General features: G+C 41.3%; 1 protein-coding gene across 6 annotated transcripts in view; it reads left to right on the top strand.

Annotated features, from left to right (window-relative positions):
• spag9b (sperm associated antigen 9b) overlaps window positions 1-18550 on the top strand; it is a 46244-nt gene that overhangs the window by 10241 nt on the left and 17453 nt on the right. For 4 of the 6 annotated variants that reach the window (XM_049563522.1, XM_049563523.1, XM_049563524.1 and 1 more), the window contains exons 3-10: window positions 3158-3228; window positions 4750-4847; window positions 13416-13563; window positions 15154-15237; window positions 16139-16601; window positions 16718-16811; window positions 17526-17650; window positions 18200-18257. In XM_049563522.1, coding sequence (XP_049419479.1) covers window positions 3158-3228; window positions 4750-4847; window positions 13416-13563; window positions 15154-15237; window positions 16139-16601; window positions 16718-16811; window positions 17526-17650; window positions 18200-18257 — 1141 coding nt within the window. The remainder of the gene's footprint in view (window positions 1-3157; window positions 3229-4749; window positions 4848-13415; window positions 13564-15153; window positions 15238-16138; window positions 16602-16717; window positions 16812-17525; window positions 17651-18199; window positions 18258-18550) is intronic. The other 2 variants (XM_049563526.1, XM_049563525.1) reach the window with 1 other exon arrangement.

The raw sequence follows: 18550 nt of genomic DNA, 5'->3' as shown, positions 1-18550 counted from the left end.
TGTGAGCAGCATTGACAGTTTGCAGGTCTTGTGACTGTTTGTTAGCTCTGATGAGCCGCAGGGCAGATTGACTCCCATGTGCATACTGAATAAAGGCCATTTGTAACATACTCTGTGTGTGTTTGCCCACCACGTCTGCTAAATGAGCTGTAATAGAATTGTCCACACATATTCCAAACCATGAAAGGTTCACTGTGGAGGACGGGAGGATTTTAGGGAGCTAAGGCTCTGACCTGCCTGTAATTTTTATCTGGAAAACTTTTAGTAGCATTCTGTGTTGCTAGATAAAAAAGAACCACTAAATACTGTAAAAAGTAACTGAGAATTTTCTTAGGTACTAAAGACCTTTACATGTTAAGGACACCGTAGTAGTCCTGAAGTCTAATGAGTGTGGTCATCTTTCCAGGTCATCAAAAGAAAACCCTCATGATGTGTGCATGACTGTACTGTTGACAGGGTGTGTGACTTGCTCGTTTGTTCCACCGCAGGAGTGTAACATTCATGCAAAGGGAAAATTTGAGAGCTCTCAGCAAATTTCTTTTATTTCTTTCGATGTGACACTTCCCTTTTTCTGTTTGGGAGTTTCACTTGTCTGTAATTATGTTTGTGGACGGAATTGGCAGCAGTGTGAGTTAAATCACTAATCTAGGTTTGGTCATGTCAGTGGAGCACACACAGTCTAACTCTATAAACCCAAAGACACTTTGATGACTGCAAACAGTGTTAACTTAATTTTGTGTTTATTGATGTTTTTATTTCATTACGTCTTAAAATATATTGGAAACTGCTTATATTGTAGTGATCACAGTTACACAAATACACAGTTATATTGATCATAAAGCTTTGGACAGAATCATTCCTGTACAAATGCTGTTTAAACAGTTTGCATATTGTAATCAACATATGGACAGTATATACAGTAGTTCGTTGATGAGGGTACAATAAAAACTCAACTCCCATCATGTTACTTTTCCTCACAGTAACCTTCCACCTGTCACACCTGTCCAGCTGGTGCTGCATGGACACTGAAATCATGACGTGAACAAGAAAATAATTTTCTCTCAGTGAAAAATACAGTGGTCTTGAATTCTATGGCTGCTTGTTACAGAGACAGAAAACTGACAGTGCATGGGGAAAACACCTTTGGTTGACTCCACCCTCGTCAGGTGGATTGATAACATCCAGTCACATAATACCCCTGTAACTAAACAGCTGTAGTGTATTTTAAAGCAGTCAGTAAAATTCAGTAAATAGCAAAGCTGTCTGTTTTATCACTTTACATTAATGTAATTAATATATAAATGTCAATTAGATGGTAACCTGCATGAGAAGTAAAGAAAATAAAACTTAGAATAATCATCTGTGTATAGTTATCAGTTTGAACCAGACAGACATGATCACTATAAGTGATTTTCACTGTAATTTTTATTGATAATGTCATTTTTTTTTTTACAATATAAAATTATACAACTCAAAAAAGATAGGCGGTGATGAAAAGGGACTCAAATTTTGGAATAGTTGAAATGATTAGACAATTAACAGAACAATGAGACAAAATAAATATTTTAATAACTTAGTCATTGTTTCAGTCATTTATGAAGTGAAAATGGTGAAAAATGCAACGATTTCCCAGGTTTCAGCTTCTCATATGGGAAATGTGAGAACATATATTGCAGTAAACTGTCTTTTGGACTGTTGGTCAGACAAAATAAGTCATTTAAGCATGTCACCTTGGGCTCTGGGAAGTTAGGATTATTTCACTGATTTCTGACATGTTAAAGACCAAATGATTTTTTGATTAATTGAAAAAAGGCAGATTAATCAGTAGCGTAAATAGCCATTAGTTGCAGACCTATTTAGGTCTTAAATGTATACATGAGTCTTAGACTAAGGGACAGCAGGACTGTTTGTTCAGTGTTGAATCAGTGTGGCCACTCCCTGACTATTTGCTTAACTTCAAATGATTAAATTTAAACATTTTATTTATTTATTTTTTAATTGGACAATTATGAAAAGATAAGTTCTTCCAACAGGACATATTCAAGCTTTTCATGTGGGGCTTTCCTTCAGGGTCATTTCCATTTACTCTCCACACCTCTGTATCCGACCTGGGTTATTTCTGCTCCAATCTGTAACCACTAGTTCCTCTATCAGCCCTCTCATACCCACACTGAATCACAGTTTACATCATTCTGTGCAGCTGCTGTCTCAACTGTTGCTCTTCATTGGTCACATAGGTGTTTTTTTTTGTACTTGAGTTTTGTTAACACCTGACAAAAGACTATTCCAGACTTGTACTACATGTCTGATGTTATGGATGTGCAAAGGACGTTTTAGTGCCACTCTCCACCTTTTGTATGGCTGGCATCTGAAAACACATGGAGACAGTCGGGCTGTTTTGACTACAAACTGATGTCACCTTAGAGCCACAGACAGTGGATCACAACTGAGACTGATGGTTGCTCTGTAGATAAGTGTGTGCGTTGTTTATCTTTTATCTTTTTTCCTTTGGTTATATGGTAAACATGAAATGTGTACTTTATAACTTGTAACTTTTTTCCAATGTAATTTCCATTCTTCATGTTTCGGTTACTTGGACCTTTATTATTACAATTCACATAATGATTCAAATGAAACTTTTTAGACCTCTGTAATTAGAAACCAAAAGAGCTGCTGTCATTCAGCGTTGACTTAGAAGTTTATATTATTATTGTAGTCAAAATCACATCAGCTGTGTGTGCGTGTGTGATATTTCAATATGGGTTGAAACATTTATGATGATGATGATGATAATGATTGTTCATTGAGTTTGATTTCAGAACTGAGTCTGTGATTTAATGGTCAGTGCTCTCTGCTTAATGTAACTTCAGAGTGGTTTGTTGATGCATGGTGGCCCTCTTCTGGCTCTAAATTGTTATTACAGCAACTGCTCTACTACCACTTTCAGTACCTCATAATTAAGTGATACAAAATGAGGTAAATGATTTGTCAATGGAACAGTTAGGTCCATGATATCAACAAATTTTTGAGTTAGTAATTCATGTAGAACAATGCTGTTTTGAGACAAAGTTCCTTGTTGTCATGAGTACATTTTGCTGTAATCCTATGGCTTGTTTAATCTTATGTCTTTGAGTAATTATTTCTCTTTTTTATCCAGTTAGCAGATTGGAGGAGAGAGAAGCAGAGCTCAAGAAGGAGTATAACACCCTTCACCAGAGACACACAGAGGTATGCTGCTCTTGGATAAAAATATGTGTGTTTGGTGGTGTTTTTCAACCTGGACTCTTTTTTCCAATATTTTTGTGTCCAAATGACAAACAGGAACAACAGTTTTTGAAATTGGTCCAGTATTGTGCGAGAGGGCTGCAGCCAGCAGCAGCGAAACAGGCTGCAATATAACCACTCGGGGCATGTTTGCCTCATCAATTTATGTTCTCTAAAAGTGCTCGCTTTTGCAACTGACTGGTTATTACTCTGTGTCTGACAACATTATGGAAAGGATCTCTACAGAGATGGACCCAAGGAGAGGAGTTTGGGGTTGGGTTTGAGGTTGGGACAGGAAAGGTAGTAAATGAATGTCTGTCAATGTGACAGTCATACCTGAAAATCAGGTATGGACATTTTTCAGAGTTGTGCTTTCACACATGCAGCACAGCACACAACAGGGGACTGTCATGTCAGACACTTTCTCACCCACTGAAAATGCTTTGGTTTAGGTGAGGGTTGTGGGAAGCAGGAAATGATCAAAAAAGTACACTGCGGTTGTAATTCAGTGTTTTAAGATCCTCACCAGAAAAGAAACGGCTTTTGTTTCACTAGAAATTATATTACATTAGCACTAGTTTCACAGAGAAATGTTAAGGCCCAGTTAAAACAATGCAGCTTAACTAGCTTTTTAAGACCCAGCTACATGTGTAAAATATAGCTGCTGAGAAGGGAGTTGGCTGCTGGAAGTCAAACATGTTGCATTAAAGCTTATAATAGGTTTGTTCCAACAGTTATTTTTTGAATTGCTATGAAAGACATTCATAGAGGATTTGAATTGCTATTTTTAGTCTCAGTTATTGCCATTTTTGAGGTGCCAAAAATTCCTCTTTGCATAAAAAAACCCTTTAAATACAGTACAGGTTAAGTTGAACATAGATAATTTTATAGCTGACCTGTTTGTCATAGAAAAACAAAGGTTCTACAACGTGGAATGGAGTAGGATACTTTAAGATGATTAAAACATGAAGTATCCACACATGAATTCTGTTTCTGCTGAGCCACTGGTCCGCCTTGGTCTGTTATACATTATGCATCACTAACAGATGCTCCAAAACCTCTCAGGCTTCAGCAGCCAACTGCTAATCTGAATAATGTTGAATAGAGAAGATGGAAGTCTAATAAAAGCTGTCACCTACACACTGCTGCTTCATCTACATCATTTGTTGTGAGTCTGACTGTCACAGCTGTGTCTGGACACAATGTACTTCATATGTGAGGGACCATTGAAAACATTTTTGAAGATGTAGAAGTTCTTGTGACTATTTAGAATCAGATCTTCTGTAGTCTGAATCATCTTAGAAATACAGGCAACTTAAAGAGCCTAATATAATTCAAGTAAGGATTTCAATCCAGCATATAAAACATGTAAAAACCAACATGATGACTGCAACCTAATCTGTGCCATATAGATTGCAAAATGACTGTACATCAAGAAAATATGTTTTAGCTAATTCTAAGACTCTGTGACTATGCACCTTCCAGATGATCCACAGCTACATGGAGCACCTGGAGCGAACTAAACACCAACATGCAGTCGCAACAGCAGAGCCCTCAGATGCAGGCACAGCACCCAGAACACGGTGAGACAACCCAACCATTTGTCACTCATTTGTCAGTCCTGTAAACACTTGGACCTAAAATGTTAGATTGACACCCACATAGCAGAAGCTCTGGTCTTACAGCTTTGCTTTCTTTGAAGATTGTATCCTGTCAGATTTTTAACTGCAGTTTGATCATTATTATTGCTCTCATTAGGAAACACTTTCTTTCAGAGACACTAAACACTTTAGTACACTTGAGTTTGACACAGTTTCATTACTGATTGTTAGGTAAGTATTTAAAAAATGTATGGACTTGGACGTAGTATATGGACGTAGCTACCTAGACGTTATCCAATTGGTTTATGGACTCCTGTTTCGAAGCCTTCAGGTCTGCATTTCGGCTGTTGCCATCTTGTTTTTTTGGAGCCAGAATTGACCATATTTGGGTGAGAGGTTGGAGTTGTGGAGGAGTGAGGGGTGGAGCTTACTCAGACTGTAGTGACGCCGCACAGAAAGCCTGTCACCCAAGCGAGGCCGCCCTTAAATAAGCATAATTTTAAGCTTTTATGAAATGTAATGGGGTCTGTGAGGATTGAGACGTGGAGCCAGCTTCCAATGGCCATTCAAAGAGCTGCAGTTTTTGGCACCTCTACGTTAGCTTCATTTTTCAGTCTCAGAGGTTGTCGCTTGATAAAAACATATTGAAATGTAGTCACCATCATCCATCCGTTTTCGTAACTGTATCCTCTGTCCCAGCTGACATTGGGCGAGAGGCAGGGTACACCCTGGACAGGTCACCAGACTATCACAGGGCTGACACATAGAGACAAACAACCATTCACACTCACATTCACACCTATGGCCAATTTAGAGTCACCAGTTAACCCAACCTGCATGTCTTTGGACTGTTGGAGGAAGCCGGAGTACCCGGAGAAAACCCATGCTGATACGGGAAGAACATGCAAACTCTGTACGGAAGGGCTCCCTCCTGGGATTGAACCAGGAACCCAGTGGGCAGGTTGATGGAGGTTTAGGAATTTTCTTGATTTAAAGTGTAGAGTGATATTCTGCTTTACGATATTGACATTTACTGCAGGTAAACCTTATTAAATAAATACCACTCTTGATTTCAAGTGCAAATATCCCCTGCCGTTAAACTCACCCTGTTATTAGTAGACTTTATAGCTCAGTAGAAATTGGATTTCAAGACTTGACAAGGTGTGTTTTTATGTGCTTCTCTGCTGTGTATAAGTGATTCTCCATGTCCTCAACCTTGTATTGGAGCAGTTTGAACCACTGTACTCCCACACATGTATATCTTCCCTGCAGGCAAGAGGTAGAAATGGGTCAGGGAATGTGTCTGAGCAGAGAAATTGAGCAAAGAATGAATGCAGGCAAAAGAGAACTCGAAAGCAACTGTGAAGCTGTTCAAAATATAGGTGGGTGGGTGTTTGTAGGTAAAGATTAGTGTTAAGAGAGGATTTTGACATGAAATGGGAAGACAAGGTATGGTAGAGAGACTCTTATTATAAACTGCAGGAAGGAGTTCAAGTAGAATTCAGTGGGACAGATAAAGGATGATGCGGATGTGTAAGTCAGAGAGTTAGGTTGGCTTTTGTCAGATTAATCTCCTTCGATGGAATGATGAGCTGCATGATTGACTGTGCACTTGCAGATCAGATTACGCCTCCTGCAGGGGGCCAAGAAGTCAGTACACCTCCTCAGTTAATATGGTCATTTCAACTGTCAATAAGTTAATGTTACAGGTATTAGCTGATGTGTGGTTTATGCAAAGAAGTGTTCTCCCTGCCTGTTTAGTTTTTCCTCCATGATTTTTCAGTATTTTCATGAATTAATTTTGCCGTCTACCTTCACAAACCTTCCAAGGCCACAGAGAAGCACCTCCATGATGCTGCTCTCACCAGGCGTCCTAGTGGCAAAGGTTTGTTTCTGCCAAAGTGTTTGGTTTATGGCAAATGAAGTGTAAGGTGTAATGGTCAACGGGCTCCATGGTCTTATCAGACCTAAAACCTTTCCCTTAGTCTCAAAGTCTTCACTTGCCTAAGGGTAAACACCAGTCCAGATGTTGCATGTTTTTATTTGTCATTGCCTTTTTCTTTTACACTGTGGTAAACACTAGGCCAACAGTTGTATGCACAGGGTCTCCCATGTCAGCCAGTCGACCCTGCAGATTCTTCATTGTCTACGGCTAGCTGTAGGCTAGTGTCGCATAGCCAGACTTAGCTTGTTCTGTGCCAGTGCTGGGGAAAGTTCTGGCTTAACCCAACATAATTCTGCATGAAGGGATAAAACACTCTGGGTGTGTTGTATTTCTTTGAACCAATCACAATTGTTTTGGGCAGTGCTAAGCCCAGGATGCAGCGACAATGCTCTTGCAAAAATACTTTCAGGACGGAACTTGCCTTAGTGGAACATTTGCTCATGGGGAGGTGAGCTCTGGCATTAAAATGGCTAAATCCCTGTAAAAGAAAACGGCACATAAAATATGATTTTGCACGTAGGTTGCTAGCTCAGAGGTTGTTGTTGTTGTTTCACCAGAAGCACTAAAACTGGGATTTAGAAAACAGAAACATCTGAGATAAGGGGCCAATGACAGCTTTACACCCACAGTCTACATCATGTGTGCCAGACGAGCTTGGGGCAGATTTACAGCTGCTATATTTTTGTGATGGGTTTTTAGTATTGTGGGCATTTCATTGTCTCCTTCCTCTGATTGATTCTTTTCAACAATGTATATATTTTTATACATTTGTCCTCATGATGTGTTTTTGAGCCACACTAGTAGCATGGCTCTAGAGTTGGCCATGTTGTCATTTGATCAGTCAGCCACGTCAGTCCAGACTGAAGTACCTTGACAACTGTTGAATGTATGGCATGCTTTTTTATAGATGTTTAATGTGCACAGAGGTTGTACTCTAATGACAGTCATGAACCTCTGACTTCTCATCTAGCACCAGCTTGAGGTTGAATTTTATGATTCAGACTGAAATACCTTTGGATTGCCATGAAATGGAACTAATATTCACATTCCCCCAGAATAACTTGTAATAACTTGAGTTATTGTTTGACTTTTCCTCTGGCACCAAAAATTTGAACATCAGCAGCTGTTGGTTGATCTTCATTCATCTTACTATGCGGCTTGTAGAACCAGTTGGCTGCACCTGTGAGGAAATTGTTGTGCCCTTATTGATATGACAATATGTGTCTGCTTGAGGTTTATTTGTAGAAACTTGTTTTCAGTGTGACATTTGTGCATACTAACTACATTAAGTGATTCACTGTTGTAAAACTATAAAACATGAAACCTTATCTGTGCATTTAGGCAGCCCCCTGTGTTTCCTAGTCCTTCACAATCCCTCCAGTTAATGCAGACACACTGCCAACCTCCCTCCCTCACACACACACACACCGAACGCACACACTTTTTTGTCAGTCTCCCTGTTTTGCAGCCAATAAGCTGCAGCCTGAGAAGAGGCATATGAAACGAGCTGCCTCAGCACCCAAAAGAGAGAGGGAGATGGAGAGGGAGGGGTGGTGGGTGCCATCAGAGTGAGAGAGGGAGAGCGTCAGAGTGTTCTAGACTGCACAGCGGCAGCCGCGTCGCATCTCGGCTGAGGATAGGTGGGGTGAAGGAAGGAGGAAAACCAAATCACCTGCTCGAGGAAGACGCTGGAGGAGAGGAGCTGCTGCTGCCAGCCTCCCTCTGCTCTCTGGGGATGATCTACTGCTCTGCTCTGCTCTGTCTGCTGCTGCTCTGCTTTAATCAATCGCTGCTGCTGAAGCCACCAGGATTACTGTTACTGTGACTGCTGCTGGCACATTGTTCTGCCTTTGAGCTGCGGTATAAAAAGCTCACTGCTTTGCTGCTGTTTCCCAGCTGGAAGGATACAGCATCTTTGACCTCAGCGGTAGATAAAAAGTGGTTGATGTCCAGTCAGAGGTGTGCCAAGGTGAATTTGGTGTTTCAGTGACCCCCGCCTCATCTGCCGTCATCGTCTGAGCCCCCCAACCTCCTGGTCCCTGTCGAGGCACTGGGCCATGATCTGGGGGGGCCATGAGCCCCGGGTGTATGCTGCTGTTTGTTTTTGGCTTTGTAGGGGGAGCGGTGGTCATCAACTCTGCTGTACTGGTCTCTCTGTCTGTGCTGCTGCTGGTTCACTACTCTGTCTCTACCGGCGGCTTACCTGCCCTGCCTTCCTTACCCTCCTTACCCAGAGCCAGCAGGTATATATATGTGTGTGTGTATGTTATCTCAATGTGTGTTGTCTTAATTTATCTTATTTTAATGTATCTCTTCTTATCTGCATCTCTGTAACCAGCTTGTAGCCATGCAGTCGCAATGTTGCTGCCATGTGGGTGTGTTATAGTTTGACAATGTGAGACTGCACCGTAAAAGTAGGTCAAGAGAGAGAGAGATGGGGAGAAATAACAGAGTCATATCTGGGAGGCCACCTTGAGATGTTTTCATTTCACCTGATTTTATTTCTGTTTATGATTATTCTCACAAGTTAATTCACATCTTTTCCAAGATGAGGCAGCAGTGGAGGACTCATGGACGAGCGTGTGATTTGCACTCACCCATCAGTTCAAATAACAAAAGGCAGCATTGGTCACCATCAGTGGCCAGCATGTGACCTCATCCTCTCAATATGGTGGTGTGTCCATTGTTTTTGGGGCTGCTGCTGCTTTTCATCGCTGCCTGCCGGCTGCTCTTTTCAGTGGCAGCCATTGTTCTGCTTGACTGTACAGTATGTTTTTTCATACCTAGCCACTGGAGAGGGAATAGCTGCTGGAGTGTACCTGGTCTGATGCAGTGGACGGGGCAGTGTGTTTATTTCAATGTGTTCCTGGAGCTGTTGTGAAATGGGTGTTTGGACATGAACACCTCCATGCAAGAATGAGGTGGTTAGTGAGAGCTGGAGATGGTAACAGAGATTTGTTCGTACCCATGTGTCGTTCCCTCTGTGTGTCTCTAAGCTCAGCTTATAATAACACACATGGCAAAATACATCTCCAGCCATAAAGATGGATACAAATGGCTCTGTGTTATTGCCTGAGCTAATAGGTGGGAGGTAATGGAGTTAATGAGGCAACCAGCTCTATTTGTCTTCTCACCACTCCAGTGACAAACTGTCCTAAGGGAGCTTTTGCTACCGCACCTCTCTGTGAAGTCTTGACTCAGACTCGTCACACAGTTTGTTTCAGTTTGTCTAACTGATTACATTTTGCCGAGCTGCTTCCACTGCACTGAAAAATAGACAAATTAAAATGCAAGATGAAAAAGATGAACTAGTAATGTATCATGTAAGAGACTTCAGGCTTAGTGAAGTACAATAGCTGTTGCACCAAACTTTGTTCATCACTTCTTCACACTATAATTTTCTACCAAGTGTCACTTTCTCTGTCAGCATGGAGAGAGAGAGAGAGAGTCAGAACATTTAAACTAATGAGAACTTTTCCAGCCTGGTTTATATAGTATAGAATATACCCCATACTGTGCACTTTTTATTGCACAGTATAAATCACATGTTCACCTGTTGTGAGGATGTCTTTCATTGCTGAAGGTCTTCTTTACCACCAAAGGAATTCTTTATGTTTTTAGTAGGGGTGTAACGGTACACAAAAATCACGGTTCGCTACGTACCTCGGTACACAAGTCACGGGTCGTTTTTTTTCCGGTACAGTAATGAAAAAAATAGACAACTATTAAATATCTTTTACTTATTGGTAACCTTATTAAAACATACCACCACAGCAGTTAACTGTTTTTACAAAATTTTTGAATGAAACAAATATATATAAAATCCTGCTTTTTCACATTGTTTGAATGAAAATAGAAGTATAAAAGTGAAAAATAAAATCCTGCTGTTTTTTTAACAAATTTTTTGAATGAAAAATATAAATATACATTTCTGCTTTAACAGTTTTACTCAATTAAAATAAAAAGTATAGTGCAGCTGGTCAGCTTTAAAGCCTGCTCAGATTCAGTTTTACTAGGAACTTACTTAGCTTTCCCACTTTGTTAAAGTGCAGTAAACAAAACATGCTTATATCTAAAGTGCAGCTTAAACAATTTGGCGTTGGTTATTTCTTTAGCGCGATGGTCAGGGAAACGCTCTTTCTTTTTAAATGACGACGATATCGTAGTTTGCATCAGATTGCTTTTTCTAGTCATGCCGGTTAACGTTCAAACTCGGGTGGTGTCGCTTTAGATATGTTAGCATGTTAGACGTGTTTCCAAGTACATACCCAACCGCTGTTCTGCAGTGTCGGCACACTACTTTTGTCTTGTCCACTTGTTTATTTCCATCTTCGTATTTTACCCTGAAACCAAAGTGTTCCCGAACGGAGGACTTAAGGTTTGCGGGTGGGTCTTCAGGTTCGTCAGGCTCACTTGCCATGGGGTCCATGTCATTGGTTTGACAGCCCATTAGTCCAACTGTCCGCGGTGCTGAACGGTTCGCGGCGGGCATATGGTGCACCACGACCGGCTTGAGGCGGAGCAGGCTCACGGCTTATGTGTTTGTCACTTTCTTTTTCATTTTAACCCACACCATGCACGAAGTGAAAGCGGAGATTTACGGGCCTTGGTCCGTCACTCAATTATGTCCGTCGGGGAACTAGATATTTTAAATGGTTCGGCTCGCAAAAATGGAATTAAAATAAAACAAAATAAAATAAAATAATATCCTGCGCCCAATAATTCGGTACAAGGTCGTGCCGAACCGAAAGTCGCGTACCGAACGGTTCAACACAAATACATGTACCATTACGGCCCTAGTTTTTAGGCACACTGGCAGCTGAAGCAATGGAAATGTTGGTCTGCGGGTTGGACAGTCCAGCACTTCGGTCCAGACAGAAATATCTTTACAATTATTGGATGGATTGCCACAGAGTTCAGAACGAATATCCATTGTACCCAGAGGAAGAATCCTTTGTTCATACATCACCAGTGACGTATCTCAGTATCTCCAAGATGGAGTGGCAACAAATTTGTGCTGACATTCATGGTTCCCAGATGATGTATCCCACTGACATTGTTATCACTTGATTTTCCTCTAGCGCCTTTATGAAGTTGACATTTGTGGTTTTAAGTCAGATGTCCTCACCACTATTGGATGGATTGCTAGGACATTTAGTACACACATCCATGTCCCCCTCATGCTAGCGTGCTAACATGCTTAAGTAAGATTGTGACCGTAGTTAATATTACCTGAGAAACACAAGCTGCAAACTTCGGGGCTGAAAACTAAAGCCAACATGAAGTGCCAAAAACTGCAGTTCCTTGAATGACCACTTGAGGCTGGCTCAAAAGTGAGACAGTCCCCTTAGACCCCCATATTAAATGCCCAACTTTACAGCAGAAACAAACATGTTTTCAGTCTGATACAAAGAAACGTTTTTTTGTCTCTATAGCTTAGCTTAGCATGACTGCTTTGAGTAATAATCTGTATGCAAAACGTCAGATCAGATCCACCCCTCACTTCTGCACAGCTCCACCCTCTCATCCAAATATGATGATTTCCAGCTTCAAAAATGCAAAATGGCAATGGCCAAAACGTTGAACTTGAGGCTTCAAACCAATGGGTGATGCCACGGTGGCTACTTTCAGTTATTTTTAGACAGTCTGTGGCTAAACATCAGCATGCTAGCCTGTCTACATTAGCATGTACCTCAAAGCACTGCTGTGCCTGAGTGCACCCTCATAAAGCCGCTAGTAGGATGGCTTTAGACTCTTAAAGACTTTGAAAAGACTTAAGTCTGACACCTTCTTGCAGCTAAAGTGACATTGTGAGTTTTATGTCACACAGTGTAAGATTTTGCAAAGACCTAGGATTTTGTAGGGTCACTATTTTCAAGACAAGTAGATTCCTTTTGAGATTATTTCCCATCATGCTCCTGGTGGAAAATATTACGCCAAACTCCCTTTCAGAAGCATGACATTAACAATTCCTTACGTGTTCTCTAAAACCAATAACTCTAGAAAACACAAGATAAAAAGGATCATATGTTGAAAGTATTCATGTTAGTTTGGTATCAGTATAATTCATGACGATAAACTGTATTTGTGTCCAACTTTATATTTTGGATTTTGGTGCCTCAACTCACTACCAGCCTCCGTTGGTTAGCTGCACCATTTTAGTGGGATGAGACTGTGGGAATGAGAGGGGAACAGTTTCAACAAATTAAGGTTGCTCACTAAAATAAGTGGATCAGATTCACACTGAATCAAACACCGACTCTTGCTCACTCCACCAGTTTCTCCTGCTTTTCCACAGTCCAAGAGAACCAAGACTTCTTGTTTGGTGTTGGATAGAGCACACCTGTTAGTTGTTGGCAATGTTCACCTCCATTGAATTTCAGTATTTGCTAAGCCAAGACTAAAAACTGACAATGATATTCAACATGTTTGATTGTAGTGGAACCTCAAGTCAAGAAAAAGGCTGACTTAAGACTGCCTGCATTAATCTTGTTTTCTCTGTGTTCTAATTACGTAAGAATGACTTCACCAGCAGGCCAACTCCTTTCTTTCAGAATTGCTCTTTTTCCCTTTTGAATCATCCTTCCTTTTGTCTCTGTATCCAGAAAGGAGCGTCCCATCTCCATGGGCATATTCCAGCTTCCTGGGACTGATGGTATGACCCCTGAACTCCAGAGGGAACCCGTTGACACCCCCTCTGAGCCATGGAGATTCAACAACCTTAGCCATCCACGATCCAACACCAGCCTCAAGGTATGACATACACTTAAACACACACATATAAATCAGACCTGCTTTGAGAACTTGATGAATATAAAAGAAGGACGTCCTTAGTTGTAAAGTTACTGTCTGAGGTTGGCTGGTAGCGCTTCCCACGGATTGGAGTAGTGACATCATCCCCTGCTCATTTAAAAGCGGTTGTGGAAACAAAATGCAAACACTCAATGGCAGCACACACCAACGAAAGAGTACATTTCTATTCAGAGAGAAAGGATTGTTCAGTGTGTCCAGAATTTTTAGCAGCAGCCTGTGTGTGTAATGGGGTGGCTGGGAGCCCAGCAAGCAGAGGAAGTGGTACCATTCGGGGGCCTGCCTTTAACCTCAAGGGAGGGTGGAAAGGACAGAGTGTCTTCACATTGTTGCTGTTGGAAACCATGCTGCAAGCAAGGCTCCATCATGAATATTAATGAGCCCCTAATAAGTATTCATTTGCTGTTATTACACTAGTACAGGGTCAGATAGAAAGTGTAAGGGGGGAGTGTTTTGGGTTTTGGCAGTGTTTATTTTGACCCATGTTCTTGTGTTGGATTGTTTCATAACTGCCAGCCAAGGTGGTTGATAATTCATTAAGTCCCTCTGAGCACCTCACCTTGAGTCCTGGAGTAAAATATAGGTGTCGCAGTACATCTGTCTCACTCAACTTTTACACAGACAGTCTTCCCAGACACCCCCAGTGCAGATAGACAGCAGTGCCTTTGTGTTTTCTCCGCTGACTTGACATTTTCCAAAGATTTACAGTCAGTGATCCCATCCCCTCCCACCATATGAAGGGGTGTGTGTGTGTGTGTGTGTGTGTGTGTGTGTGTGTGTGTGAGAGAGAGAGAGAGGGAGAGTGTGGTTTAGGGGAAGAGCCATTATCAGCAGAGTAGCAGTGGAGGGAAACTTCCCCCCTATTGGCTGCTCAGTGCTACTGTAGCAACAGTAGAGTGACGGCAGCATGCACACAAGAGATTTGAAAGAAAACACTCCCATCGGTGTTCAGAGAGACGAACCAGACACAAAAATAGGGAATACTTTTGGGAAAGAAACAGTTCTCCAGCAGTATCATATTCAATGTCTGTGAAACCTTAAAATACTCCCGTGTTATTAAAGTCTTGCCCCTCTTCTGTTTTCAAGGTGACCCCGTATGGATGCTTTGTTGTTGTCCCGATTGATTCGTTTCCATCAGGCAGCTGTGCTATTTATAGAACCAAAGCTGCTGGCATTAACAGATCAAAACAATACAGGGTTAGAAATTCTGCATAGCGCAAAGGGCTGTCGAGAGCTGATGGAACCTTAGAGTGATTAATTGGTACTGTAAATCCAGTTCATTTTCATTCATGTAAGAAAGCTTTTGCCAACCAGGTCACCTTGTGTACCAACAGCAGCCATAAATACTGCTCACTACCCAGATCACTTATGGAGTTCAGGCTTTCCCCACAGCTTTGATTTACTTTCTTGGAGCTCTTGCAACATCCTTACAATCTGTATACAACACATGGCCTTGGTTTGGTTTATTTTTTATTTATTTTAAGGAATGGATATTCAGAAATATTAATGAGCAAGGTCTTTAATATCCCTCAGTTTGAGGAACAGTTCTCCCCAGTCAGAGTGGAGGGTGAAAGTTCGCAGGAGAATTTGCCCAATCAGGAGGCTGATGAGGACCAGGTAGACCTGTCAATCACTGTAACCATGGCATCCACCGTATCTATACTTATCAAGTTTAGTAGCCGTGTTGCAGAGTTTGCTGCAGTGTGATTAAATAATATGATGCTAACATAATGGCATTACCTCATATCTAAATGAAACTGCATGATGCCAACCTGTTGCCTTTTTGTATCTTCAGCTGGTTTCAAATTGTGTGATTTTAAAGCTGCAGAACTCATTTTGTTTTTATAGTAGACCTTCACAGCATAGTTTGGCTTGTTATAATGGATGAGTGTCCTGGTTGGTTGCTGTTTGTGTTGGTTTGAGTTGCATGGCAATGTTCACAGTGTTTGACAGATTTGGTGTTATTTCAGTATGACGACTAACAACATGTAACAGTTACAGACCATTAAGAACTGCATTATACAAAGAAATCCAATCAACATTTCCTGGATCACATAGAGGCAGATATTTAGTTAAAGTTTCTACAGCCTGATGCACTTTACTGTAACTCATTCAATCTACTTTGGAAAACACATAAGAAAACCCAAATCAGTCATAGCTGATTCCAAGTTGGCAGCATACATAAAGTACCTCAGTATGGAACTTCAGTCATGGTTGAAAGCTTCAGAAAAAGCTAAGTAAGTGGACTTTGACACAGGAGTATTTTTCCAAACTACAGTCAAGGTCAGTGTTGTCCTCACTTGGAGAATGGAGTGATTTTGATATGTTTGGCTTGATCACAGTTTGGTTCTGTGTTTGGTTTGCATACATGAATGTGCTGCACATTACCTGCATTTATAGCTTAAAATGTGGGAGCTTCACAATGTTAAACAAATAACAAGATTTTAGTTTTATCTTGATTTTCTTGTTATCCCCTGACTCTGTTTCTCTACTACATCTCATCTTCCTTCATCTCAAGGATGAATTGGCTGGTTCGAACCGCGGAGGCTCCAAGTTCAGTGCTCAAACCAATCAGGGAAGTGTCTCCAAAAGTGGAACTTCTTCGTCCTTACAAAGCGGAGGTTCCAAATCCAACACCCCCATGTCCTCTCAGGGTGGCACCTCTAAATCAAACACCCCCACATCTACATACAGCGCTAACTCTCAGTCCACCACACCATTATCTCCTCATGATGGAGCATCCACTGGAATGAGTCCTGTGTCCAGTCTAGGTGGAGGGTCTGCAACACCCCTGTCTACTGCTGCTTCTGATGTCGCCATGGAGTCTGTGGACACGCCCCTGCAGGAAGTTTCAGACGGGCTCAACAAGAACCTGGACTGCAACAGTGGAAAACCAGAGAGCAGTAAGAACATTGCAGCAGTACAAGGAGGACAGCAGGGTCAGCTGGGACATGATGGTCAAGTCTCTACACCCCTCAAAGGTGATGGTCTGCAGTGCAGTTAAAACAACACAGAAGTAGTAGCTAACATCTGTTACCTGCTGGGAGTGTACTGACTCGCTCATTCTTCTGTTTTCTGTCTCTGCTGCTTGTATTAGATGGAGCAGACGACCTGGAGAAGTCTGAGGTGCAGGCCATCATTGAGTCCACTCCTGAGCTGGACATGGACCTCGATGGCTGCAAAGGAACCAGGTACAGGACTGATGACTAGATTTTTAGTCATCATTACCCTAAACTTCAGGAAATGTTAAAGGATAAGGCGGGCATGAGTCTATATGTTTTTTCTTCTCTACAAATCCCATAAAAAGACCAAAACCAACAATTTGTTACATCGTCAGTTTGTTTCAAACATGTCTGATGATCAAACTGCGTCAGAGACACGAATCTCACCAACTTGTGGGAAGGTGGGAAGGCCTATTAATCGCTGCTTGCAGCTTTAATTTCTACATGAAACTGTTCACCACAAGGTCTGTGGATTATCTTGAGTAACCAGGTCATGATTCCTGAAAAGAGACACTGCTGTTGAGTTTTTCAGATGTATTTTTTCTGCCCTTTGAGCATCACAAGCTGAGTGCCATCTAGTTCACTTATATTGGAAAGAAGGCAGACATCTCTAAAGCTGTCGGCTGATACCTCCAACACATTTTTAAATTGTTTTGGTCAGCAGTGGAGCTCTGTGTCATTGTGTGTTTTGGTGTTTTCATTGGGTTTGTTGAAAATAAGAAAAACATGTAGATTCAGATTGACTGCCCAACAGTTGTTAGTCAGTGTAATTCCAATTTGCATCCATTTGTACCAAAGTGTTAATAATGATACTGCAACATCATGTCCCTTTCATCATGCTAATCATCATTTTCTCCCATTCTTGTCTCATATTATCTTCCCCTACCTCATCTGTCTATCCAGCACACCAACTAAAGGTGGCATTGAGAATCTAGCGTTCGACCGCAACACTGACTCTTTGTTTGAGGAGCTGTCATCTGCAGGAAACGACCTGATAGGAGACATGGATGAAGGAGCTGACCTGCTGGGTAAGAAGCCTCTTGAATCGATGTTATTTTTTCATCATCATCTCTACTTTTACAAACTATTTCCTTTGTTGTTGCATTCTCTGAATTGTCTTTTCTTTGGCTGTTGGGCTCTCTCGTCCTCGCAGATGAGTTTTCTGGTGTGTATTAATGAATTCCCTGCAGATCTCGTAACCAGCTCTTTATTCACTTAATTTGTGTTCTTGATTCTGTGTAGTTTTCCGGTCCCCTTTGTGACCCTCTTAAGGATGAGCAGAATAGTGAATAGTGCTGCTGTGTTGTGAAGAGCAGTAATACTATAGACTAGAGATGTTTAAATGAGACCATTTACCTTACCTACAGTCTTATAAACTTCTTCCTGACTCTCTTGCATGACTCTCAGACTACAGCTTTCTAGGTAAGATTGAGAGAACAATATGTTTGTGTGTAGAATATACATAAACACTTCTTTATTGATGCGATTTTGCAATAATATTCTTATTATTCCTTTTATGATGGAGCACATGATGAGTTGAAACAGTCTGTATTTACATAATTAGTTGTCATTTTCAGGTATGGGTCGTGAAGTGGAACATCTTATCCATGAGAATGCCCAGCTGCTGGAGACCAAGTTAGTACTCTTTTACTTTTTTAAAGCCATCTCTGCTCTTCGTATGTATAAGCATTCAGAAAACTGAAAAAGGACTTTTGGCTACACAGCTAACAACAACCTTATGGTGCGTACAATGGTAAAAGCACAACACTGATCACCAGCAGCATTTGGTGTCCAGCCAATCCGCCCCCGCAAATGGGCTGTGTTGTAATAGTTTCTGAATGACATATCGTACAACTTGGGATAGAAAGTAGCTAAAGGAGCAGCAGTGACATCACCAGTGCCTTTCTGAAAATTTCAGCTAAAGGCAG

The sequence above is a fragment of the Epinephelus fuscoguttatus genome, linkage group LG20 (genome assembly GCF_011397635.1).
Source record: "Epinephelus fuscoguttatus linkage group LG20, E.fuscoguttatus.final_Chr_v1".
Lineage (NCBI taxonomy): Eukaryota > Metazoa > Chordata > Actinopteri > Perciformes > Serranidae > Epinephelus > Epinephelus fuscoguttatus.
The sequence above is the reverse complement of the archived record's forward strand: the minus strand, read 5'-3'. Positions and strand labels throughout refer to the sequence as shown.